The sequence below is a fragment of the Penicillium psychrofluorescens genome (genome assembly GCF_964197705.1).
Source record: "Penicillium psychrofluorescens genome assembly, chromosome: 2".
Classification (NCBI taxonomy): Eukaryota; Fungi; Ascomycota; class Eurotiomycetes; order Eurotiales; family Aspergillaceae; genus Penicillium; species Penicillium psychrofluorescens.
Window position 1 is genome coordinate 3854002 of NC_133440.1, and position 25345 is coordinate 3879346.

Genomic DNA, 25345 nt, shown 5'->3' on the forward strand with positions numbered 1-25345 from the left:
ATTGCCGGCATGACTTCATTCGCATCTACCTTCTTGGTAAACTCTTCCGTGGGTATCTGGAAAGACGTCAAGTTCGCACAACTTTTTGGACACAAGAATACCACCACCACGACTCCTCCGACTACCACCCCGCCATCCACCACACCTACAGCAAACACCAACACAACCACCGACACTTCATCCCAACCACAGCCCAAGCCCAAAACTGCCCGTTCCATCGGCCGCACCAGAATCCCCTTGGCTACCTACTCCGCCTTTCTGATCCGTGACGGCCTCACCATCTTCGGATCCTTCAGCCTACCCGCCATGGTATCGACTTCGATCCCCGACTCCGTGGCGTCCCAAGAATACCTGAAAATTCTGATTGCCCAACTAGCCATCCCGGCCTCTATCCAGCTGATCAGCACGCCGATCCACCTTTTGGGTCTGGACCTCTACAACCGGCCGCAAGTCCGCCCAGCAAAGGACCGGGTGTCTAGGGTCAGCCGGGACTGGATCGGTGCGTCGCTCTTACGCATGTGTCGCATTATTCCCGCGTTTGGGATTGGCGGCTTTGTGAATACGGAGGGCCGGCTATATCTACACGAGCAGTTGGATGAACGGCGCTCGCCTTCATGAGCCGAACAGCAGATTGGTTCTTATAGAGATTATAGAAACGACATGATAGACCAATAAATATACCCTTTCTTTTATCCATTTTTAATGGGTTTCTTTTTCTGGATTTGCGATTTTCTCTCTTCGGTTGTTGTGGGTGTGCCCTATCTCCGCCACGAGTTGACCGGCCCGGCTGGCGTCGGGGCCCGGTCGAGGCCCGGATCACAGACCCAGAGGACAGTCAGAGCCGGTCGTGCATATCCATCATCTTTGTTCTACTGATTGCCCCACTTCTACCCGTCTCTTCGGGATAAAAGCCAACACACTGTCGAGCGGCATTAAGTAGTCGGAAGGGAACTGGGCGTAGTTCTCACCCTGGCAGGCGAAAACTTCGGGCCCAACACCCGAGACGCTGAGCAGCGCGCATGATACGAAAACGTGATAGGCATGCAATGCAATGTTGTCATTGAGGTATCTAAACTTAGAATTATGCAGTTCATAGTATCGTAGCCTCGTGAAGTGAGAACTTTGGCTCATTTCCCCAAAATCTAGATCAAACACCGATTCGTATGCAGACATTGCTTTTATTATCGAGCAGCTAGCGATGATTTTGCTACCCAGTTGTCGTGACGATTGTGTGAATAGGCACAAGGACACCCAGTCAGCCTCTTGGGCGGCGGGATCGCGGCGGAATTTGGGTCTCCAGGGAAAGTACCCCGAAACATATACAGCGTACATCGGGAGGTACGAGGAGCTTCGGGCTGCTTATGAGGTTTCTTTCTTCCAGACGCAGACAGGTCGATGGTGCAAAAAATAATCCCAGGGCAGTATTAGAGCCCATCGGTTGTAGAAGCTTTCAATGAGTCCCGAACAAAATCTCACGACACACCACACTCGATAGCTTCCAAGCCCGTGGCGCGCGCTTTGGAGCCCTGACTCGTGGTGGCAGACTCAGGGGGATTGATTTGCGCGTGATTGAAATCGGACAGAACTCTGGAAGCATCCACAAATGACGGATACTGACCACCGGGGGGAATATCGAAAGTGGGTGATCTCCACGCATGCTGATGGGCGATGTTGACCAATTTTCCCAAAACGGCAATCTCCAGTTTCAGTTTGATGCTGTAAAGAGTGGCCTTGAGGGTGGTCTGGTAGATGTAGAAGTTTTTGAACTCAATGGCCATCAGAGCGATGTCCATGAGAATACAGGCAACATTGACAGCCAGGAGCTGAATGATAGTTTTGCGACTATTACGGTCCGGGTTGAGTTGCAGCATGCGATTGGTCTCCCACATGTAGATGCTGGAGATGATGACTTCCTGCACACAGAAGCCGGTCAATTGCAACTTTTCCATCACGTCGTAACCCATGACGGTCTGGGGCGAGGTATCGAAGTTGGCGGCATAGGTCAGGACGGTGGTCGGGATGTGAAGAATGATGATGTTCATAATGATCATCCCCTTCACCAAGCGCAGCACGCGCGAGTTCTGGACGACCAGATGCAGCCTGGAGTACAGCACAAATGATTGACCGGTCACCATCGACCACCAGCCAACGGTCAACAAAGTCACGGGGAGCCAATTGACCGAGGTCAAATTGAAGAACTTCATCAAATAGCCGACCGAGTAAGGAAGAATTCCGATGGAGGCAATCAGCATGCTCCAGAAGTAAGGCCCTCGGTAGCGCTTGAACGTGAGGCAGATGAGCACGATCAGCTCGATCACGTTGTACCACGCGACGCCCACGAAGGTCGCGATGGTGATGCGGACGCCATTACTGTTTCCAGTGTAGCTGCTTGTAATCCAGTCCTCGGGACCGGATTGACTGGACGAGGACATATTATTCCCGCAGGATCTTGATCCTGGGAGGGAAAAAAAGCCACAGGGATCGCGGCTCAGGAACTGAGTTTTGACGCGGGGGTTGTAATTGGAGGGGGCGGTGATCGGAGTCAACGGGGATTGGCCTGACCCGATCCACCGGCCGGGTGGCTTGGGTGGCTTTTATCCTCGGCAGACCGATCTATACATTATTATTCTTGTTATTACCGATTGACGTCGTACACGATCCTGACTTGGTTGGAGATGTTCCCGCTCATGGAATGTGGACCATCCCCCCTTCAGCATGCTTGCGTGGTCTACAGTCATAATAATCAAGCCCCCTGAGTCAGGTACTAGGGGCTTTCAGACGGATCCAAACATCATCTCTACCTGTAAAGCATTGACTGAATATACCATCTTCGATCTATCCCCGAACCTATACTGCAGACATGCTCGGCTCCTTCAAAATAACCGCCAGTCAGCACTGGCAGTTCCCGAGATGGCCAACCCACTCTCGGCTTCGTCGTCAGCCTCATCACTTAGTCTTGATGGCCCTTCTACCTCCAAGTCCTTCTCTCACTTTGATCCCCTCGGGAGTATTTATACGCGACCTCCATGCAGACCCTAGACAATAGGAGTTCCGGTGGAGGCAACTATCTCACAACTTGACGCCAACACGTCATCCCGACAAGACAAGCTCCAATTCCTCCTTCTTAACCTTTACCACTATATGGCAACCATCATGGCTCCCGTCCTTCTTTCTTCCGAGGGGAAAGCGGCCTGATATGCCCTCACCAATATATTTACAGCCATTCATCAATATGTGGCGCCGCTTCCAACTTCCAAGCTCCGGACAAGCTCCCAACCAAGCCAATTTCTCTGCTGCTGATCTCACTCCATCTGCGGAAGTCGAGAGCGAGCAGGTATTCAATATCGGTGCTACGCGGGTCTACCTGAGGAAGAAGTGGTAATCGCGAGGACATGATTATGAGGCAACAAATAACAATGTATAGCTTCTTTAAGAGATTCCCCTACCATACGTCTTTCAAGATTGAACTTCGAAGGCAAAAAACTCCGTTTATTTCATAAAGTTGTCTGACCTGACCCCAGTAGAACGCCCCAATCCTTTTAATATGGGTTTCACCCCAAGTGCATGGTTATTGAGGTCGATTTTGACTTCTTAAGAACTCTGCAACCTGTTTATGCTCGGTGACGAAAAACATACGCCTCCTGTCCGACTTCCAAACCAACACACCAATCTCGGCGGCATGCTGGCATGGAGCCAGGTATTCGTTGAAGGCACTGAAATCCTTGAACAGAAAACCGGATGTGGCTCGGAGACGGTCCCGCTCGAGTTGCCACAATCTGATCTGATCAGTCACGGTGGGCGGAAGCACGGAAGGCGGGATGCCCGAAGCGTTGGACGTGGAGTATGTAGCGTTGTGCTTGCGCATCTGGGGGTGGGCGTGTGTCAAGAGATACGAGATGATCTGTTCGGCCGTGATGCCCATTTCGATTGCACGGCGCACTGACTGACGCGTGATTTTCCCCGTGACCAGGTTCGTGAAGCGATATTTGAGATTTGTGAAGAGAGAGATGAGGGAAATTTGGAGAGGCGAGGAGGTATAGGCGTAGAGACGGTAGTTGGTTTCAATGATGATGAACCCCGTGCTACCGCCGGAGGATGTGCCTATCGGTCCCGTAATCGAGCCAGCTACAGGATTACTCAGTGCAACCGAGTCAGAAGTGAGCGTGGTTGAAAGGCGCGTGGGATAGAAGCACGGGGCGTCGGGGTTGTCCTGGTAAACAATGCCAAAGTCGGACAGATCGGCGAGGGTGCGCAGTTGGACCTCATTCAAGTGTCGCTTTTCGTAGGATTGGCCCAGTTCCAAGCTGCTCAGCAGAAAGAGAAAGGAGAGGACCTCAACACTATCCATGCCGATGGCCTCGGCGCTTTCCACATAAAGGATCAAGATATGCCAGACCTGCGTATTGACATCTTGCAGCACGAACCCAAACCCGTCCTTGGTGATATCCACTCGACGATCACGAATCTCCACCAAATGGCCTGCTTGCAACAGTTGTTTCACCCCGTTGCTCAGTTTGACCTCGCGCAATCCGCCCAGTGCATCTGTTCCCACCATGTATCCCAGGACTCCTTCCCACTGCCGCCGCGCATAGTCGTCCAGATCGGCAATCGAAACAGGGGTCTGGTCGGGCCCCTGAGAGAAGACGCCAAATGAATGGGAGTTCTCGGAGCCCATGAGTGCTTGCTGAAGCGAGCGAGCAAACTCTTTGGTGACCTGGTACGCGGGAAGCCTCACGGTTTTTTTCTGTTTCCCCCCCTGCTCTCTCTCCGTCTTCTCCTCGATGACCTTGTCGATTACCGGATTCGGGTGAGTCAAGATAGAGAGCCGTTTCAAGATATCGATCGCATCGTCTCTTTGTCTTTTGAATCATTTCGGGTCAGCTGAGGGGGGGGGGGGGTTTCTGGGCTCAGACGCGCTCACTTCTTGCTTTCCGATTTGACCCAAGTTTCCAGATCATCCTGCGGAAACGGGCCTTGCAAGTACAGCAGCGCCATGACAAAGCATTTCGCTACAGCCAGTCAGTCTTATTGTAGCAGTTGCGGAGAGCTGAAAATACCCAGATCAGGCAGCATGCGCCGAAAGATGGCTAGGGCGGTGGATGGCTGCTGGTACAGCTTGCGAAGGGTCACCCCCGGCAGGCTCTGAAGGTACTCAAAGGGTCGGGACGTGGCGGTCGCCATGACAGTGACCGGAGCGACGCAGCTGGTCCAGTCAAAAGCGCTGGAATGGAGGACGATGATGATGTCGCTGGTACGGCAGGCGAAGCGGCCACACCACGCAGCTTCCGATAAGCCGAAGCGCATTCGGCTCCTCCCATCTTCCCTAAACAATCAACAATCACCCAATTCCTGGCCAAAATGACTGCTTTAAGATTTGTCAGATCGGTAAATAAGATCCATACCCGTCATGTTTGTCGGAATTGCTGACCACTGTATTTATCAAGGTGTGGGAGTCCTTTCGGGCTAATTCGGGCCTAGAGCCTCGGTAGGTGGTGCAGTCGTATTTTGATCCAGCAGTCACTGACAATTGTGGCAATGGAATAGACTGTTGAATAATGTAAGTACAAGTGACCATACCGTTCAACATGTATGCTGATATGCCCGTTAAGCTCCAAGTCACCGCCGCCAGGCCGGGAACAGTCAACTTTGAGCTTGACATTCGGAAGGAACACACTGTATGTTCCCCGAGAACTGTTTGCTTTTTAACGTTGCAAGACGCCAGACAATACGTTTGCCAAACAATGGGTATACGTTGTACTGACGTGCCTAGAACCGATTGAACATCCTCCATGGCGGCACTATTGCTAGCATGGGTGAGTTCATTTCATTTCGCGCGGTGGTCTACCAACTCACATCTCAAATAGTTGACCTCGGTGGCTCCTTGGCGGTGGCATCTCGTGGCTTATTTGCAACGGGCGTATCTACTGATTTGAACGGTAATTCAGTCCTCAGAGAGACATTTTGCACCTGAGGACGAACCCTAACTGTCGTTTCAACAGTCACCTACCTCAGCTCTGGCGGCAAGATTGGAGACCGAATCCTGGCGGTATGCTTGCTCTCTCATCCCGATGCTAAGATCTAGATCTGTACTGACTGATTTATTCCCAGGAGGTGACATGCGACAAGTGTATGTCGTCCAACTACATTGCATGTCTTCAGCTAACATTTGACAGTTGGCAAAACTCTTGCCTATACCTCGATCAAATTCACCAATACCAAGGGGGAGATTGTTGCCCGGGGAAGCCACACCAAGTGCGTATTAATGATTATCTTCTTGACTTATTCGTGCGAGAGATTTAATACATACATGCTTGTACAGATATGTCACCCTGGCATGGAGAGACCCGCAGAACATCGTGGAGGAAATCAACAAGGGGCAATAATCACGTATGATAGAGAAATCTCATGACGAAAGAAAAAGACCCCGATAGAACCGTAAAAGAAACAAAAATTCAAAACTCAACATTGGGGGGGTGAAAAAGGAAATGGGCATTCCTCTGCCAGTCGGAAAAGTCTTCGGCCATTGCACATCCTGTTGGAATCTTGCCCCATTCGTACTTGAAGTTAGAGTTATACCCTTTTCCCATCACCATCTGCTCCAGATCCCGTTGCAAGGGGCGGAATCCACCATCCTCACGATCAAACTCCCACGGCTCTTCTCCAAAGCTCCAAGGAAGGTTGACATGAAAATTTTTAAGACGAAGAGAAATGAGCGGATTGATGAGTTTTAGGCAGTGTGTCTGGAACCTGCCCTCCTTTTCCAACCATGGGTTGAACTGCCACCAGTCGCCAAGCTCGTTATGCCTTCCGATCATCAAACTGTGAGACATGTCGATCGTGATATGGAGACGTGCAGGGATGCTGAGCTTCAGTTTCTCGACGGTTTCTTGCCACAGCTTGTAAGTGTCTTCTTTTTCCCAGAGCCGCACGAATTCCCAGTCGAAGACAAATTGTACGGAGCGCAGATGCTTCAGAGCATTTACGGGGAGAGAATTAATAAACGGTGACAAGGGTTTGCTCAGGCGCAATGAGGACGGAGCATCTGTGCATGTCGAAGGGGGAAGCAACTTGAAATGATTTGCTGAATAGAAAATGCGCATCGCCATTTCATGCGTGTCTCGGTTGACAAGAAATAAAGAGAGAGGAAAGCGCCAGCATGAACATTGCCGGGCCAAGATGTACTTTTCGTCTCTGAACTGCCAACAACAGCGATCGCGCACTGAAAGGCAAGTTGAGCAATGGTTATGGTTTCTGTTGAGATGATCCCACCTAAACCCACTCGTCGGGGTCCAGACGAGATCATAGGTTGACACAAGATCAGTGTGCTGAAGAATCCGGTCCTGAAGTTCAGAGGGCAGATCTCCATACCGAACTCGCTGGATGGCCTTGGTTGAATGCGAGCGACCCGTCAACTGCATAGCGATGTCGCGCCCCAACGGATATAGTCGAATCTAGTCTTTCGTCGAAAAAAGGGTGCAGACGAACAGCGAAGCTGGCTAAGGTCGGTAATTTGATAAGAGGCTTCAGCAACTGCTCGGCGATGCCTCTACCGTTCACATCACGTATGACCGATAGGTGGAGGCGAGACTCTTCGATGTAACGGCTTAAGCGCTTGCAAGTGCGTTTCCAGTCTTCCTTGAGACTTCGCGGAACCTTGGATGGGAGGGGGGGGGGGCGATCCCTGAGCAGCCGAAGTAGTGGTTCCAGATCCATGCGTTATAATGGCAACCACTGCTATCTTGAAGGGTGATTCTGAGGGACCTCATGCATGCTAGGGTGCTTGGACGAAGCTGACTGAGCGCCGACAGACCACCTGGAAGACTGAGAGAGATCTGGAATTGGTTCTCAGAGTAGAACAGCAAGGTTGTCTCCTGGGAAAGAGCTCTCGAGGTATGAAGAAGTTGCACAGGTATGGACTGGTGTCTGATCAGAGTTGGGAGCTCGCAGGGGCAGAAACGGCGAATGCGGCGGTAGAACCTCCAGGGGTGATTCCGAGGGGGCGAGAAAATTGATGCTACAGTAGTGACGGGCTAACCTGGACGAATAGAAGCACAGGCATTGGTCAGAAGGGGAGAGACCGTTGCGTACGGAAAACAGATCAACCGGTCCCTCTTCGTTAGACATAGGGTTCAAATCAATGGGCCCATGCTGAAAAAGTCCTGCGTGGAGGTAAATTCGCAGGCGCACATTGTCTGGTAGGCCCATGAAGTTGAAGCTACCATGGGATATCTGGGAGAGAGGAGTGCCCTCAATGAGAGTCTGGTGTTCCATGGTGACAGTACGCATCGACAGAGAGAGCGTATGATGAAGATCAAAAGAAGAACAGGAGAAGCCGTCCGCCTGGGGCTGGCCAAGAGGGCGGAGGGGATGGATGGGGGAAGAGGAAGAGGAAGAGGAAGAGGAAGAGGAAGAGGAAGAGGAAGAGGAAGAGGAAGAGGAAGAGGAAGAGGAAGAGGAAGAGGAAGAGGAAGAGGAAGAGGAAGAGGAAGAGGAAGAGGAAGAGGAAGAGGAAGAGGAAGAGGAAGACGAAGAGGAAGAGGAAGAGGAAGAGCGACTGGCTGTGACTGCCTGCGGTAACTATGGTAATCGAGGAACAAAGGCAAACAAAAGTAGAATTCGGATTGTTTTAATGCCAGACCACTCATTAGTATTGCTGTCCTCGTTATCGGGATAATTTCGAAAGATTGCACTACCAACTTTCCGTGCTAGGTATACCGACTGCTTACATTCCCAGATGTAGAGTTATCATACAAGATCATCATTCTCGTCGAGGCCCTCTTCCTCGCCATCAGGCACGGCCTCGTCAATAGTCACTTGGCCCTCACCCATGGCCTTGACCTTCGCCTGCGTCATCTCGAACACGTACTGCCCGAGATGCTCGACGCTCTCCATCGGCGTGCCCTCCACGGTCGTGTCCAGGGTCCTCGTGGTTGGGAACATCTCGTTCGGGACGACCATCAGCTTGTCTGGGCGCTGAAAGAGACGATCGAAGGCGGGCTTGAGCTCATAGCAGGATTCGAAGACCTCGCGACGGCCGAGGATGTAGAGACCCAGTCGAGCTCGAGAGAGAGCGACGGTTAGACGGCGGGCGTCGCGCAGGTAGCCGACTGTGCGGGTGCGGGTGAGGGACAGGAGCACATCTGTAGATGGTTAGGTCGTCCGCAGGATTAGAATGAAGATGGATAAAAACTTACAGTCATTCTGCTCTCCCTGATACCTGTCAACAGTGGTCACGATCTTGGGCATGCCAAACAAGGAATTCTTGGCGCAGCGATGGTTCAGCACATCGCGAATCAAAGCCGTCTGTCCCGCGTAAGTGGACAGGATCGAGATCTTCGCGGCCGGGTAGCCCAAAAGACGCATGTACTGATACAAGGCGACGGTGTACTCGGCCTCGCCCAGGTTCTGGATGAAGTGAGGTGTCGGCTCTCGCTCACCGTTGCCCTGGTAGTCAGGCACATTGATGAACTGATAGTCAAACTGGAATCCCGGGTTGGCCAGCGAGAACTCTGGTGCAGTTTCAACCACTGGCAAATCACCCAGCTCCTTGTATCGCCAGCGGAAGAGCTCGGCGATGTCGGGTCTGGCGCGCCCTTGCTTGTCCAACGTAATAGTCGGAACACCCAGACGTGCCAGACGCAGGAAGAGGCTCTGCTCGAAGTGGGCGTACTGGCGGAACGCGAGGTTCTGGATAATGGGAGAGTTCTGGTAGTGATCACCGCAAAGAACAACGCGCTTCAAAGGGAGTTCACCGTTCTTCATGTTCTGAAGAGCGGTGGGGATGAAGCTCTCGATCTCGGTAATTTGTGCGGCCTCTTCCATGACGACGTTGTCGTAGTGGAAACCAAGGTCGGCGATCTCCTGGCGCCGCATGGCTGCGTGGGTAGACGTCATCGCAATGATCCGTGCCTCCTTGATCAGAAGGTAGTTGGCTTTGTCCCGGGGTTGGCGTAGAATCTCAAATGGCCGGATATCCTCGAGCTCGGAGAAGATGCGAGCAATGTGCCGCTGACAACCTGCAGCAACATCCAACGTCGCCTCTTTCGAAGAAGACGGGTCGAACAAAGGCTGCGGAGCATTTGAGAAATACGAGTGGAATGGGAATGAAGCAACAATCTCTTCATTCGAAGCAGTCTCAGACCCAGCTTGATCCCAAAACTTAGCCCATGCTGGTTGGACATAGACCGTGTTGAAGTACCCGGCTGTCTCGCAGGAATTGCCATGCGCGCCTTCTGCCCCCATCGAAGCTGCCAGTCGCATCACCTCTGAGAGGTAGTTGTTGCGATTGTCGAGGAAGGACTCAACTCGGCCATACTTGCTGTAGCTGGTTTCCGTGTCCAATTCTTCCTCGCCACGACCCAGTCGCAGCAGATGGCGCTCGTCGATGTCGAGGGCGATAATCTTCTGGAATAATTGGTTGAGTGCCTGATTGCTGTGCGCAATAAGCAGGGTGCGTTCACTGGGGAAATTATGGTAGAGATTGTTGATGATCTGTGTTGCAACATCCGTCTTGCCAGTACCAGGTGGCCCCACAATGACAGTAAGACCAGGCTGTGTCCCAGACGCGATTGCTTCCACCTGCGCAGGCGTGAAGCGTACGGTGTTAATTTTGGGCGTATCAACCGGATAAGGTCCGGGGTTAGGTGGCTTGTACGTAGAAACGCGCATGGTGCTTGGTTCCTGTTGCGACTGCTCGGCCTGTCCTCGTCGTCGCTTTTTCAAAGGACCAGTAGCATCCACTGCTGGTTGGTCATCGACGTATTCGAGGACGTACGGAGGACCAAAACTCGAAGTCTCTTGGCCTGACGGTTCAATAATCTTGCCCGAGAAGCTCTCCACCAAGTGCGACCAATCCAACAGAGTGTCACGGAAATCAATGTGATCTAGGCGGTTTGGTAGCTGAGTGTAGTGAGCGCTGGAAGGATCGCCGTATCCCAGGAAGATGTCCTGAAGCCACGAAGGCAGTGTCATGTCAGAGACGATGAGCTTTTGCATGGTATCCAGAATCGACTTGAAATTGTTCTCCCGACCCTTTCTCCGGGCAACAATGTTGATCAAGGGATAGATATCTGGCTTGCCATGCTGTTGACGATCCTTGTCAGAGGTAAAAGCAGAAGCATCCAGATTGACCAGCAACCTCCTCAGCCGCGGTCTGGAATTGTATCCATTGCTCTGGCCAGTCTGCGACTGCCGCAATGGACGACCTTGTTCGTCAAGCACCTGCACGATTTCCGCCGTCCGAAGGTGGGTCATACGTGGACCATCCGTTTCCTGGCCGAGTTGCGCAGGGGACTCTGTCTGCACAGCCATCAAGTAGACGACATCATCTGGTCGCAGAGAATCCCATTCTTTGCGCACATGATCCGCCAGTCTACCCACCTCGATTGCGATCTCAGCGCGAACAAAAGCTGGATTTGTGAATCCGACCTTTGCCGGTGCAACCTCAATAATGGCAGGTTTGGAAATGGGGATTGCCATACGAGAAAATCCCTCAAATTTCAAGCTACCATCCCGGTTTGCACGGGGCTGCAGTCGCTTGACAATGGCTTCCATATCTTTGCGAATCTGGAAAAATGCCTCTGAGCGATATAGAAGAAACGAGCGCCAAAGGAAGTCTCCAAGACTCAGGTATTGAAGATTCAACTTCGGGATCGCAAGCGGGCGTGATCCATCGTACGCCTCGTTCCTCAGCAGGGCCAGGTCGTAAAGATCTTTTTCTGTAGGAACAATGCTCAGTCGTGAAGCAGCTTCCTGGAAGGATGGCTTTCGTTCATAGAATGACAACAAAACTTCAAGGAACAGATGGCGGTCGGGATTGACGTTCGCCGACTTGGGATAGTTTGTTCGGAAGCCAAGATGGGAACAGAGACTCTCAAGCTCCGACTCCTCCAATGACGATAGCTGCCCTTCCAGTTCCGATCGCTGATCGACAGATCCTAGGTTGGACAGCGCTAGAATCATGAGCTTTTCCTTGAAAAACTTCATCGACGTTCTTTGAAAATGCGCCAGTTCTTGGCAGTGCCTATCATACACTGCTTGGGGAGACAGGGCCTCGCCGGAGTAATCATCGATTGCGAAGTGAACAAAGTGCTGGAGAAGATTGTAGAAATCGCGCAACAAAGCGTTCTCGACGTTGCGGTATAAACCTGACAGCCGAAGGACGGGGAGAAGATTGAGGTCCTTCACCAGCGTATTGACGTAGCGCCGAGTGGGAAGCTGGCTCTCGAGATCGACCAGCAGCTCGAGGAATCGCTCGCAGTATAACACGTTATCCTTTTGGTCTTTTTCCGGGCCATTCAGTTTCTGTACGAAGTCCAGAAGCATCGTATACAGCCATGAACGCTCAAACCGCATCTTCGATTGCGCTGCTTCGTCTCCCGCATCATATCGCTTGCCCGCCGCCCGCCACGCCTTTCTCAACGTTGGCGACTTGGCAATAACACGGTCCCGTGCGTCATCGCTGGCTAGGTTGTGCCAGATCGAGATGGAAACGAGGGGCGCGCATTCTTTCCGGATCAGGACATTTTCGAGGGACTGAAAAGCGCCGATGATGAACGAGATGATTGCGAGCCGAGACTGGGCTGGCAGTGACTGATCAATGCTCATTGACAGGATCCGATGGAACAGGCTCGAAAAATCGTCGGCGCGGTCGGAAAAGATGTCTGCCTTCCGTTAGCTACCACCATCACGTCCGGATCCATTGGCGCGTTCACTCACCCCATATCGGCAGATGCTCGCGATTCTTGACGCTGACGATCAGCGCGATCAGGAGTACATGGTCATTGGAAGCGTCTTCGGTGTACGTCGGCCAGAGGAATCTAGCACGCGATCGGTTAGCCCTGTGGCCCAAAAGAGAGAGTTGCTCGAGGGGGGGAAGGGAGATCGGTCATACTTCTCTAAAATATTCAAGTTCTCCAGAATCAACAGCGAGCGCGTGGTGAAGCCCTCCTCTTGTAAGGGCAGCCACAGCTGCTTGTGGATGACATCGGGTTTGGCCTTGCGGACTTTGGTGTCCAACCAGTGCGCCTTGGCCAGCTTCACCCAGGGGCTATCCTCGCGGAAATCCACGACGGCCGGTCGGGAATCCAGACTCTGCGCCATGGCAGAGTGAGTGGTTTGGGTGTGGTCGAGAGCGAAAGGCAAGGGTCGCGCAAGTCGGGAAGATCGAAATGAATAATGATGGAAGCTCCAGCTTTTTTCGAAGTCTTGGCTTGCCGAGCCCGCATCCCCCGGCTCCCCTTCACCAACTGTCCTCCTCTCTCTTTCATTCACCCACTTTCTTTACTCCCGTCCCACCACCTCTCCTCCCTCTCCCTCATCCTCCGCCAGCGCCATGGATGTGGACGCTGTGCAGATTTACCGGAACCTGGTCGACAGTCTCCTAGACCGCGCCGCGCAAGTCAAGCCGAACCAGCACATCGAGCCTCCGCTGACCGAGACACTCCTGGGCGACGCGATTTGGCATGTTTCCGGGCCGGACAAGGATATTGTCAAGCAGCTGAACCAGCAGACCCAGCTTGCTGCTGTAGAGATTGCTTTTCGCGAGAGGTTCTATCGCGTTTTGGTATGAAGCGTCACCGGACTGTTGCAACTTTACTCCGACTAATTGTTGCATCGCTACACAGGCGTCCAACTCAATCGACGACCCTGCTTTCATTCAGATCTGGAATCTCCTCGATATTGTTTCCATTTTCTCCGACAACGGTCAGTGCAGCAGCCCGATCGACGCGCCGCCTCTAACTTCTTCCAGAACAATGCGAACCAGGTCTGATCTTCTGGCTCATTGAGGAACTTCTCGACAGTCAGACCATTGACGGCTGTCGCAAGGTGTTTGACTATCTAGAGTCGCGACGAGACCGAAACACAACGGTGCGTGATAGACTTCGCCTTGATTTTATGATAGTAAAACTAACTTGCGGAAAGAAACATTTCAAACAAAAGAGCCTGATTATTCTCAGATCATGCAATGAGCTTCTGCGCAGGCTGTCCCGCGCGGAAGATACAGTATTCTGCGGTCGAGTGTTCATCTTCCTCTTTCAGAGCTTTCCGCTGGGAGATAAGAGTTCCGTCAACCTTCGGGGCGAGTTCCACACCGAGAATGTGACCAACTTCGACGAAATCACGAAAGCGGCCACCCCGGAGGCAACCGAAGAAGATACGGCAATGATTGAGGCCAAGGAAGCTTCTGCAGAGGGCCAAACAGAAGAAGCGGCATCCGAAGAGCCACCACAAATCCCAAAGGTGGTTGTCTCGACGAGCAAGGACAAGAATTCCGAGACTGTTGATCTGAACGCGCTGTATCCAGTGTTCTGGAGTCTGCAATCCTATTTTTCAGCCCCGACCAAGATGTTCGATCCCGAACGTTTCACATCCTTCAAGGCCGGGCTCGAAGCCACACTTTCTGCTTTCAGGAATATCAAACCCGATCTCGAACAGGGTACGGCACGAGTCTCCGAAGAGACTCGGAAATCTAGCAAGCGGAAGCGTTCGACCGATGATGCTGAGATTGCGAGCAGCTTCAACCCGAAATATCTGACGAGTCGCGATCTATTTGACCTCGAAATCAGCGACACTGCATTTAGAAGACATGTTCTTGTCCAGGCCCTCATCCTTATCGACTTCATGCTTTCTCTTACCCCCAAATCAAAAGCCCAGCTTTCGGATCTGCCGAACAAGTCAGTCCTCTACGGGTTTATTCTGAATGAGGACGATGCCAAATGGGCAATGCGGATGAGGAAGCGAATCGAGGAGTATTTGCAGGACGGGGCGGGTGGCAAGTTCTACTATCGTATGGTGGACACCGTGCTGTCTAGGGACAAGAATTGGGTGCGCTGGAAGGCTGAGGGCTGTCCACTGATCGAACGGCCGGCCGTTTCGGTGACAGACTACCATAGCTCTCGCGAGCATGCCCTCAAGGCCTACGCTAACAAGCGTCTTCGTCCTTCTCCCATGGGAGCTCTTGATCTCAAGTTTCTTTCCGATGGTGAGTCGTTGGCCAACTTGGAGCGGCTCAAGGAATCAGACCGATACTCCGTCCCCGCGGCGGACTCGTTCATGATGAGCATTATGGATGACGAAATGGATATGGACATGGCGCAGACCAAGGAGGAGAGAGACAGTGCGGAACAGGCGAAGGCAAGCAAGGCCTGGCGAATCCTTCGTCTCTCTGCGAAGGCCAAACTCGCTGCCTTCGCGAAGGTTGAGGACGGCAAGAACCTAAAGATTTTGTTTGAGAGCCCTTCGGCACCTGATACCACGGCCCAGCCTAGTGACGACATCGCGAATGACTCGGAAGCCACTCCCCAGGCCACTGAGAGCACTGTGCAAGGCTCATCCCAGCCTTCTCAAGATCAAGATCTTGAGAAGGGCACAGAAGTACCAGAGGAATTGGTCGAAGGCAATAACGTGGTCGATGATGCGAAACAGGAAGCGAGCGGCACCAAGGCTGAAGACACAAACGAGAACACTCATATCGCTCCTAGCGCCTCGGATGATGGCCCCAAGGAGAGCCTTGCAACCTGAACGAACGAACTGCGGCCTTGCTGCTATTGCGGCATTTTCATGCTTTTGGCCCGTTTTGTCCCGGAATCACGGGAATATCCCCCAAATGGACTTCAATGCCTGTGGTCCGACCTGCAGCTTCGCCGGAATGCCGAAACACCTTCATGCATCGACATCACGGCGCTAGGGTGTAACACCAAGCAGTGACTGCCGGTTTGGGACAACTGCGTCAATTCTGAGGATCTATCTGCTTCATCTGTCGCCCAGGAGGATCTCGTTTAAAACGAGTCTTCTGGGTTGGGTTGATCGGTCTCCGATCACCAACAGGTGTCTCACCACGAACGCATCCCTTCAACACAATCCTGAATCTGCTCGGGAAAAAGCGAACCGACTCCTTCGCACCCCCCGGGCTGCCACCAGAAGAAGCAGGAGCAGCTTTCGATGGACCCGGAGAAATGGAATCGATGGGACTAGTGCGGCCCCTACGATGTTGAATTAGCTACCGACGTGGAGCTCAAGATTTATTAGCTGATCGGCAACTCTAATGCATACCTCATACTGCCTAACGGAGGGTTCCTGCATGTGGACAAGGCGGCGTAGATACCACCGTAGGGTAGGATTTATTATTATTTGTTATTTTCTCTCCAGAGGCAGAAATCCGGCCGAAGATTCTGGACAGTGATTACAGTGGCAAGGCTGGGGCGCCCGACCCGTCGCAGCCATGTTTCAGTCTCCCACCCGACTAGGGCCCGATTCAGCGGCCGAAAGCGACAGAGGATCGAACTATCCTCACTCTACCACGTCTCTGGGTCTCTGGGAGAAACTATTGGGGGAGAATCAGACAAGCGAACTTGCAGTAGTCTTTGGGTCCGATGTAAGCAACGCCTGTGCCCTACCTACACCATGCTGACGCTGCTGCAGGTTCGTCAATAGTGCGCAGTAGTCAAGTCCGGGGGGTTCGAAAAATAAAAATAAAAATAAAAATAAAAAAACAATACCAAAAGAAAAAGAAAAAAAGAAAAAAAGAAAAAGAAAAGAAAACGCACTGATCGCATGGGGTACAGCTCCCGATTGTAGCGCCGGCGGCCAACGGGGAGGTATGGGTCGGTGGAACCCCTAGCCAGTCTACGCTATGCAAAAGATGGAAGGAGACACGACTGCCTTGCAACCGTGGAATAGATGATAATGGCGCCGCTGTCTGCACTGACAAACCGCGTCTGCGATCGGGTTGATCCGCCACAGACGCTGGTCGTCACAGCAAGCAAAACGGTGGGCACGATCTGCAGGGCGTTTTTGCCTATCTCTCGGCCCATTTTGCCGATTTCTCATGCAAAGCACACTAGTCAAGGGGGACGGACAATTCTCAAGCCAAGAGATCGGCTTGCGTCAGCCACTACGTCCGGAGTCCGTTGCGCATCAGATTCGCCTACGATGACGTCTGCATACCGACACCAGAAGAAACTGCGAGATTGGAAGGGGCCATGTGTTCTCGGCGGTTCCGAAATTAAAGTTGCAGGGCGTGGCCTTTTGTTTCCGGTCTCCCGTTTTGTGTGCTGTGTGAGATCGATCTAGTTTCATCCCCAGGAATGATGAATAATAATGATGAACGAATAGTTACAAGAATAGTACACCGTGATGGACCCAGCGGATCCTTCCCGTTAGAGCAAAAGGCAGTGCCTGTTAGTTTCGGCCGGGACTATCTGCTACTGTTTGAGCTTAACGCTTCCGAGTTTCCTGCGAGAGACCCAGTGGTACCAGAGCGAGTCTCCAGTGTGGTGCTCCACGCTGGGGTATCTTCTACTTAACCGACCCGGAGGGCGTCAGCCCTTGAGGCTAGTATATGGAATCTCCTCTACGCTGTTGCCTGGGTTAGTTAGGGTTTGGCTGTTGCTCGAATCCTACGCTATGTAGACGATCTTTGATTTTTGGTGTGGGTGACAATCCTGACTACATCTGTTGAACAATCGGAAACAAGATGCGATGGAATAATGAACAACCAGTGGGACACCCAGGGTCATAGATGCTCTGGACTCAATTGTACCCAAAAAAAATGTTCCCCAGCCTTATCCTTCCCGCGCGAATGGGAGAACATTCCATCACGGCCAAACGTCGTGACCCACCCTGGTTGCCACCCTCACCTCACCAGAATTCCAGGTCTTTCTGACTTGTCGTGTCGTCGGTTCGTGGTCTGCAATTGGAAACGACGAAGTCTTGTTGCCCGTCGCCCGCAACAGTCCTTTGCACTAGAGCCTTCATTTCAGCAGGACGCCTCCTGTGACTCGGGTTGTTTCATAGTTCCTCAGTGTGGAGATTCCAGGGGAGCTTCAACCCCTCCGGTGGGGGGCACCTTGAGACAGGCCACCGATCCATGGACAGGGCCATCCGGGCCCCGAAAGTCCTCGTCGACGCCGTGGTTGGCGTTGACGTCGGGTCAAAGCAATCTCTGATACCCTGGTTTCCGCGCATGGTCCGCCTGGTGGTCCTTCCTGAAACGGGCGCTATCGCCCTTTCGACTACAGTCGTAGTTAGGCCTCGCACTATTGAAAGGTCTACTGCAGGAGACTCTACAGAGTTGACGGTCCATTCCGCCAACATTGTTCATGATTTGTTGTTGGACAATGGTCTGGCATGACGCGTTCGGTGGACCGATGGTCTCAGGTTTGATGGCCTATGATCACACCCCTCTCTTGCCCATGAGTGGACAACACTGACCATGGATGATCGCGGGGCTTGATTATTGCCTGATCATCCACACTGGCTAAGCCACCGGCCGCCACACATGAATGACTGTTGGCTCGCATCATTCCGAAGGCATCCACCTGGTCAATCGAGCTGTGGCGGGCAGGCCGCTGAGTGGCTGCAAGTCTTCTTTCCATCCTTGATCGATGGGCCCGAGGGCCTGGCAGCTTAGGCTTAACGCTGATGGAGCCCAAAACGGGCCACTAGGCACAGCCGGCAGGCCTTCCACATGGATGAGTCCCGGCCGGTGAGCAAGGGTCTGGCGACCTTTGCCTGCAACGGTTGGCTGGTGGCCCATGCAGGAATCGAGCATCGGGCCTCGATGACTCCTGCTGATGGCCCTTGCTGGGTCCCACGTCGGAGATTTTTCTAGTCCTGAACAACGGGTAGTGGACGCCTCGTGGCGTCGACCGCAGTATATACCCTGTCCACCGGGAGTCGGTTAGGTAGAGTACGGTTTGTGCACAGCTGGAGGGAAAACAAGCTATCATGTTAAGACCGGATATAACGGGGGCTGGGCTCAGCTGCCACATCCACTTCGCCACAGTTCCAACCCCGAAGGTGGATGCGTCCTTTTTTTTTTTTTTTTTGTAGTCCTGGTCGTGGAGACTCGAGGCTGCCGTTCTTCGAACTGGCCATGGCACATACTGTCTGCCTTACGATGCCCAACGCCCAACTACGAAATCCTATTATTGTACATGACGATCAAGACCTATGTGGACAGAGGATCGGAGGGCTACACTTGGCAATCCTTGGGGAAGGATCTGATACTCTCACCCACACTCTTGCCCGGGGCTCGAATCTAGACTACTCCGTATCGAGTGCCCTGCCTCCTTCTTGTAGATCGGGTCCCGCGGGCCTTTAGCGCGCACGATGTCTTTTGATCTCGATTTTAGCCTTGTTTCTTTCCCCTCTTAACCCGGGGCCCACTCTCGACATAGTACGTAGAGCTGGGAAGCAACACCCGTTGGTCGTCCACCGCTGGTCTCCATTCCTTGTTTTTTTGACTTTCACCTATGCAGCCTTGACCGTTACGACCGTTGATAAGATCGTCTGGAGCAAATCCTAGAGAGGGCACAGCACCATCATTATCACCCGTCACTACTATCAACCACATTATCATAAAGTGCCGGTTCACTATCCAACACAGAAATTACTTGGTATTCTGTATACTGACGATTCCTGGGTGGCTAACACACCGGTGGACCCTGGGGGTTACTGCGGGCGTCCGTTTAATATCCCAACCCGACGACTATTTCCACAACCTCCGCCCTGTGCCTCGCTTGAATCAGAGCTAGTTATTAATGTTCGGTGCGAGAGCCTCGATCTCCTCTTTTGCCCTCTGGATCTCGGATCACCCAGTCCAGTCCAGTCCAAGCACCACTTTATCTGGGTGCTGGTGGATGCTTCTTTCAGCGAGCGACTGCCGACCTGCGTAACGATCATCAGCTACGCCGGCGAGCAAGGAAACAACATCAGCTCTAGAAACGCTGGCCAGACCTTTTTTCCCCATTTCTTCTGCCGTTGAACTCTTCTGGTATCGCGGGTGGTTTTTCCTGACACACTCTGTTTGGCGCCCAGGAGAACCTGTCCTGCGTCTTACTCGGCCCTCGACCTTTGCCCTTTCAACTTTGTTTCATTGTTACAGAGAACGCCCTGCTTTTCCTGAGCAAGCACCCTAGTGCCTAAGATCAGACCCACCTGCGTCTCATTTCGCCCAAGGACTTTAGTACTCCTTTGCCCTCTTTTGCTGTTCTCGTCGTTTGACGCGTTGCGTCTAGGCGACCAACCTCTCATTCCCGACTCGTTGCTCCCAACATATACCCTCGCCTGGCGAAAAGAAGTGCAAATCAACACTACGATGTCAGTCGGAGGCCCTTGTCTATGGGCTCCTTCTCTATCCTCTGCGATCACCTCCAACCATCTATCTGCGGTCACATCGCATCTTCCCACGGCTTCTCGGGACAGCGACAAACCGGGAAGCATGACGTTCTCTCCGCGGTACCCTCTGTCCAGGAAGGAAGAGACTAAGGTTCCTACCGCCGAGATGCAGCCTGCTGGTTCAGGCTTTAGGGCTGAGAATGCCTTGATCAGGACCGACATCACGATTTCCCGTGAGGAAGAGACTCCTTCACAGTACCAGAGAATGAAAGAGGGCCGAGTAAAGATAGAACTTCCTCGTGCCAACGAGCAGCGCCTGGTGATTCCTCAGCAGATGGCAGGTACCAGTGATTTCGACGAGACGATGGACGGACTTGAGGACTTGAAGGAAGAAGAAGATGAGGATGACAATGAGTCTACCGTCAGTCCTTCTGATGAACGGAGCGGCGGCGGAGTACGCAAGAGATCAGCGCTGGAGAAGAAGAAGATGAAGCGGTTCCGGTAGGCGATTCAACGTCCTTGATCGAAAGTCAACCGCTGATCAAGAATAACAGCTTAACCCATAACCAGACTCGGTTCCTAATGAGCGAATTTACTCGGCAAGCGCATCCAGACGCTGCTCATCGAGATCGTCTGTCGCGAGAGATCCCCGGCTTGACACCGCGTCAGGTCCAAGTGTGGTTTCAAAACAGGTAACTTCTTTCCTCTTAACCCTGTCTCTGTCTCTTTCTTTTCTAACGAAAACGTTCCGTAACAGACGAGCGAAACTGAAGCGCCTGACTACCAACGACCGCGAAAGAATGCTCAAATCCCGAGCCCTACCCGACGACTTCGACACCACGAAAGTCCTTCGTACGCCTTTCGAGGGTAATTCAGCCAGCGGCACACCAGTCGCGTCCCCCCAGACATACGGTGCACCGAACCCCGACTTTGGTGGTCTGCGCACATTGCGCACCGACTGCGGACCACGACCGAATGAAGACGAGTACCTTATTTCACCACTCAGCGCTGCCTCGACGGCAGGCACGTACATGTCTTCTCGAACGGACCCCTCTCAGTCCAGCATGATTTTCAGCCGCCCATCTGCATCAATATCCATGTCTGACTTGCATCGGTCGATCCGTCCCGACTACCCAACCGCGAGGTCCAACAGCGTTTCAGACGCAGCCGCCCATCCCTCGTCTTTCTATTCTAGTTATCAATTACACAACCGCTTCTCTGCTGCAGGGGCTCAAGCTCCCGGCCATCCAGACTCGCCCTATCTCCGACGGCCGATGGACTACGGCATGCCGCGTCATTCAGGGGGCATGGCCTCCGCATACGATCAGCACCAGTTTGAGGGTTCGGTGTCACCCACCGACTCGCAGAGTGCACAAGGACCATACGACATGAACAATCTCGGTTAGTCCCTTCTTCTTGTTCCGGAGACTTCAAGCCCTAACTAACATGACTGATCAATCAGGTTCGCAGCCTCCAGGCTACCAGGCACAGCTGGACATGAGCCCGCAAGTAGCGCCGACAGCTAGACAGTTGTCCACATTTCCCGTCTCTGCGGCGCCCGACTATCGACACTTCTCCTATGATCCCTCCTCTTCGTCCGCCGCCGCGGGCCCGATGGCCGGCATTCCCTACACCCAAAGCAACGCCGCGAGCCTGAGTCTGCCCGGATCACTCGCCTCATCCGAGTCTGTCCCTTCCACACACGATCAGTTGCAGGCCATTGACTCCTTGAGGAGGAAGTATGGCAACGCGTCGTCTTTCAACTTCACCAACTATCTCCAGCAATGATCTACTACCCCCGTGACCGCATCCGGCATGGGTATACCAAGCGTCGTGTTTAATCGTAATTGTCTCTTCAGCGTGGCTGCCTTCTTCGCTTTTTCCGTGTGTTCTTAATTATTTACCTCTTTTAACTCTCGTTGTCCACTGTCGTTAAAATACCATGTCCGTGGCGGTTTTTGTCTGGCTCTGTGTTTCGAGTCCTATCATAGTTACCGATACCATTTATCCATCTTTTTGCCAAATTCCATGATAAACATCATGCCTAACGTCCGCACAGGCGAATCAGCGTCCGTCTAAAGGGAATCTCTCTCAGTCACGTGATGAATCTCGAGCAGCCAATCCGCGTGCAGGTATTAGTGATCTCAGTGACGCAGACTTTGGCGACTATAAATACAACCGGTTGCCCTGTTCTTCGTCTTATTCTCAATTATTCCAGCATTCTACCCTTGACACCCTCAAATCCACTCCCGAAACAATCAACCAACCCATCAGTCAACATGGTCCACCCATCGTCCACCTGCTGCAAGACCTCCCAGGACGGGAGCTGCGTCTGCGCCGCCCAGGCCAAGTGCTCCTGTGGCAAGGAGAATGCTCTCCACTGCACCTGCAACAAGTCCTCGACTGAAAATGACATGGCCGGTCCTCGATGCTCGTGCCGTATGTTTTTCCTGCTAACATTCAAGCGAGCATGTAGCTAACTTTCTCTCTAGGAGCTCGTCCCGTTGGCCAGTGCACCTGTGAGCGGTCCGCCAACGAGAATAAGCCCGTGCAGGGCGAAACTTGTGCCTGTGGCAGCCGGCCTTCTGGTGAGTTTTTGGTCAATCTGACGGATTGAGTGGCTGTTTCTGACTTTTGCTGGTAGCATCTTGCACATGTGAGAAGGCGAGCGCGGTCGAGTCGGCGCTTGAGCAGGACTTCACCACTCGCGCTTAGGTGATTTGAGCAATTTCGGCGTTGAATCGTGATGCTTGATTTCTTTTCTATTGGGTTTTGCTATCTTGTTCGTTGAGAGGGTGGCGTCAAGGATGAAGGTTGCTTTTTCTTTTTCCATGGCTACCAATTGATCAGGAAATATTGCCTGGATATGTACTGAGTACTTTATGAGAATTGATATCCCATTGAAATTACTTGAATTATATTACGATCTGGTTCGTTGAACTATAGGTGTAAATCTGGAGATATATATCTCAGCTCTCCCTTCCGCATGTATACATCCATACACTCAATTATAAGGACTCAATTTCAAACTATCAAGATCTCGCACTAAATAACTCAGACTATACCACAACGCTAAACTATGGCAAATCAGGCACCACAATATCTACATTGACACCATATCAGTGCCCAATTTGCCAAAATCTTAAGAATCAAGCAATCGTGTTCACGATGAGGCATCGAAGCATGTGGAGTATTACAAGAAGAAATAATGAATTGACTTGATACAAATCGACGCGTATTTCAGCAGGTCCTTCACGTGAATGAATGACCCTCATTTTCTGAAGATTAGACCAAAAACAAACAAACCCCTGAAAAGTAAAGCATGAGACATGAAAATTTCACAATCCTTTTACATAGAATCACTTTTCTGGTCAGCATGTGCTGCTTCTTTAGCAGACAGTGATGAAAAGACCCAGACTGTAAAGCAGGTTAGCTAGTGCTAAATAGACATGCACAGATATTGGGACCAAAGAACTTACGGAGAGGGGTTGAAGTCTTCGAAGAACTTGAGATTAGTGCTGCCAGCATTCTTCATCTCGAAGGCAACAGTCTGGCCAGCGGGGCACGAGAAAGTCGAGACCACAAAGGTGTTGCCAGGTGAGATAGTGATATCACCCAGATCCTGGGAGACAGAGGGTGCGTTGTGAAAGGTGGTCGAGCTGGAAGCAGGCCCGGAAAGCCTAGCAACATCGATCTTGCCGTCACCGCTGAAGCTGAAGGACGAGGTATGGAGGTCGGCCTGCTGGGGGAACGCGAAGACTAGGCTGCAGGTCTTGCCGGAATCAGACGAAGGGATGTCGAAGTTAAAGATGCTTGAGATGCTCGAGGTCACCACGCCGTTGAATTGAGTGCCAGGAGCGGTTTCGGGAGACTCTGAATTGACGGGGACGATCAGGTGCGGGAACTCAAAATTGCCTGGTGACAGGGTGGTGGGACAGCTACTGCCAGCCGACGAGGCAGCTGTGGCAGAGGCGGAGGGGGCTGGTTTGGAGGTAGGGGTGAAGCATGCATTGGCTGTCAACTCCACAGTTGTACACTGGCCGAGAGGGGTGCTTTCCATGGTGTGGATGTTCATACCACCGTTCTGGCCAGTCTCGCAGGCAATGAAGGTAGGGTTTCCGTTGAACTCCAGCATACCAGAGGAGCTAATAGAGAAACCTGGGGTAGGGGAAGCACCCACATCACACTGGAACTGAGTAGTCGGTGCTAAATCATTTGTTAGCTCCCAAGGTTTCTTTCAATGCTTAGGTAGTGTATCACTCACGGGTTAGGATACAGCCACGGCCACTGCCATCGGTGATAGAACCATCTGAGCTAATACAAAACTGCGCAGCAGGCAGACTGCTGTCACCGATACGGTTTTGTCCATCGCTGAGCTGGCCGACAGGGCCGGAGGAGCTGGTAAGTTGGAAGCAGCAACTATTGCCGCGGCCAACGAGGGCATGAGTGCCAGCAGCAAAAGCCGCGAGGGTGATGACGCCCTTCATGTTCATAATTGAGAAAGAAGAGAACCGAATAATGACTTGAAGAAACTTGGGAAGATCGGGAATAGCTTAGATCCTGGGGCTTGGAAATGATATGGCAAGTAGCAGCGACAGAGTACTTATACTGAGGAGGAGCTGGAGATACTATCTTGCTTCGTGTAGCAGATACTTGTAGTAAGCCTAGGCTAACCAGACAGGGATGCAAGAGATATAGTAGACGTCATCCTGAACTGAGGTCCGAATCGTTCTCGGTCCCTAGGACCTATCAGCGAGACCATAGGTGCTAAGCCTCATCGTGGGCTAGATCCTGCTGCTCTAGCATTTCCTGAAATGGGGCAATAGTCAACAGGGTTTGGGTGGCGCCAACGTTGTTTACCACGGCTCGCGGGCTGGGCACATCCTCCCAGGACGAGTCGGCACTGGCCGCATCACGGATTGAACGGATGCTGGAGCGACTACCATGGTTTGTTTTCAAATAGGTAGTTCTTGTTGGTTGACTATGGATCCTGTAAGTAGTCGAGACACCCAGAATGGCTAACCGTAAACGCCGAAGGTTTCCCTCCCCGGGTCCCCATAGTTCATAGCATGGATACCCCATATCGATGATTGGGTGGCTTAGATCACGGGGATAGCATGAAACTTCTAGCAGGGTGGACAGGATCACTAAACTAAAGTCCTTGCCACCTTTAAGCGATGGGGTTAAGTAACCTTCATCTAGATGTATGACACATCAGGAACAA

The 25345-nt window shown here is 52.3% G+C and overlaps 8 protein-coding genes across 8 annotated transcripts; 4 read left to right on the plus strand and 4 right to left on the minus strand.

Annotated features, from left to right (window-relative positions):
- Nucleotides 1-306: 306 nt before the first annotated feature.
- Nucleotides 307-618, plus strand: PFLUO_LOCUS3636 (uncharacterized protein; the record flags this gene model as incomplete). Its single annotated transcript, XM_073780904.1, has 1 exon — nucleotides 307-618. One exon carries the CDS (start codon nucleotides 307-309, stop codon nucleotides 616-618), a length of 312 nt encoding a protein of 103 aa, XP_073637712.1.
- An 854-nt stretch (nucleotides 619-1472) lies between these two features.
- On the minus strand, nucleotides 1473-2432 carry PFLUO_LOCUS3637 (uncharacterized protein; the record flags this gene model as incomplete). The annotated part of the gene is made up of 1 exon (XM_073780905.1): nucleotides 1473-2432. One exon carries the CDS (start codon nucleotides 2430-2432, stop codon nucleotides 1473-1475), a length of 960 nt encoding a protein of 319 aa, XP_073637713.1.
- A 1136-nt stretch (nucleotides 2433-3568) lies between these two features.
- On the minus strand, nucleotides 3569-5304 carry PFLUO_LOCUS3638 (RNA polymerase II transcription factor B 52 kDa subunit; the record flags this gene model as incomplete). The annotated part of the gene is made up of 3 exons (XM_073780906.1): nucleotides 3569-4859; nucleotides 4922-5009; nucleotides 5058-5304. The coding sequence occupies 3 exons, from the start codon at nucleotides 5302-5304 to the stop codon at nucleotides 3569-3571; spliced, it is 1626 nt and encodes a 541-aa protein (XP_073637714.1).
- A 3441-nt stretch (nucleotides 5305-8745) lies between these two features.
- PFLUO_LOCUS3639 (uncharacterized protein) lies at nucleotides 8746-13101 on the minus strand (the record flags this gene model as incomplete). The annotated part of the gene is made up of 4 exons (XM_073780907.1): nucleotides 8746-9140; nucleotides 9195-12662; nucleotides 12718-12818; nucleotides 12893-13101. The coding sequence occupies 4 exons, from the start codon at nucleotides 13099-13101 to the stop codon at nucleotides 8746-8748; spliced, it is 4173 nt and encodes a 1390-aa protein (XP_073637715.1).
- A 232-nt stretch (nucleotides 13102-13333) lies between these two features.
- Nucleotides 13334-15522, plus strand: PFLUO_LOCUS3640 (uncharacterized protein; the record flags this gene model as incomplete). The annotated part of the gene is made up of 4 exons (XM_073780908.1): nucleotides 13334-13564; nucleotides 13626-13704; nucleotides 13751-13869; nucleotides 13924-15522. The coding sequence occupies 4 exons, from the start codon at nucleotides 13334-13336 to the stop codon at nucleotides 15520-15522; spliced, it is 2028 nt and encodes a 675-aa protein (XP_073637716.1).
- A 4702-nt stretch (nucleotides 15523-20224) lies between these two features.
- On the plus strand, nucleotides 20225-21909 carry PFLUO_LOCUS3641 (uncharacterized protein; the record flags this gene model as incomplete). Its single annotated transcript, XM_073780909.1, has 4 exons — nucleotides 20225-20622; nucleotides 20676-20813; nucleotides 20879-21522; nucleotides 21584-21909. 4 exons carry the CDS (start codon nucleotides 20225-20227, stop codon nucleotides 21907-21909), a joined length of 1506 nt encoding a protein of 501 aa, XP_073637717.1.
- Nucleotides 21910-22400: 491 nt separating this feature from the next.
- PFLUO_LOCUS3642 (uncharacterized protein) lies at nucleotides 22401-22836 on the plus strand (the record flags this gene model as incomplete). Its single annotated transcript, XM_073780910.1, has 3 exons — nucleotides 22401-22560; nucleotides 22614-22709; nucleotides 22766-22836. 3 exons carry the CDS (start codon nucleotides 22401-22403, stop codon nucleotides 22834-22836), a joined length of 327 nt encoding a protein of 108 aa, XP_073637718.1.
- Nucleotides 22837-23510: 674 nt separating this feature from the next.
- On the minus strand, nucleotides 23511-24614 carry PFLUO_LOCUS3643 (uncharacterized protein; the record flags this gene model as incomplete). Its single annotated transcript, XM_073780912.1, has 3 exons — nucleotides 23511-23538; nucleotides 23601-24327; nucleotides 24386-24614. The coding sequence occupies 3 exons, from the start codon at nucleotides 24612-24614 to the stop codon at nucleotides 23511-23513; spliced, it is 984 nt and encodes a 327-aa protein (XP_073637719.1).
- Nucleotides 24615-25345: the final 731 nt, after the last annotated feature.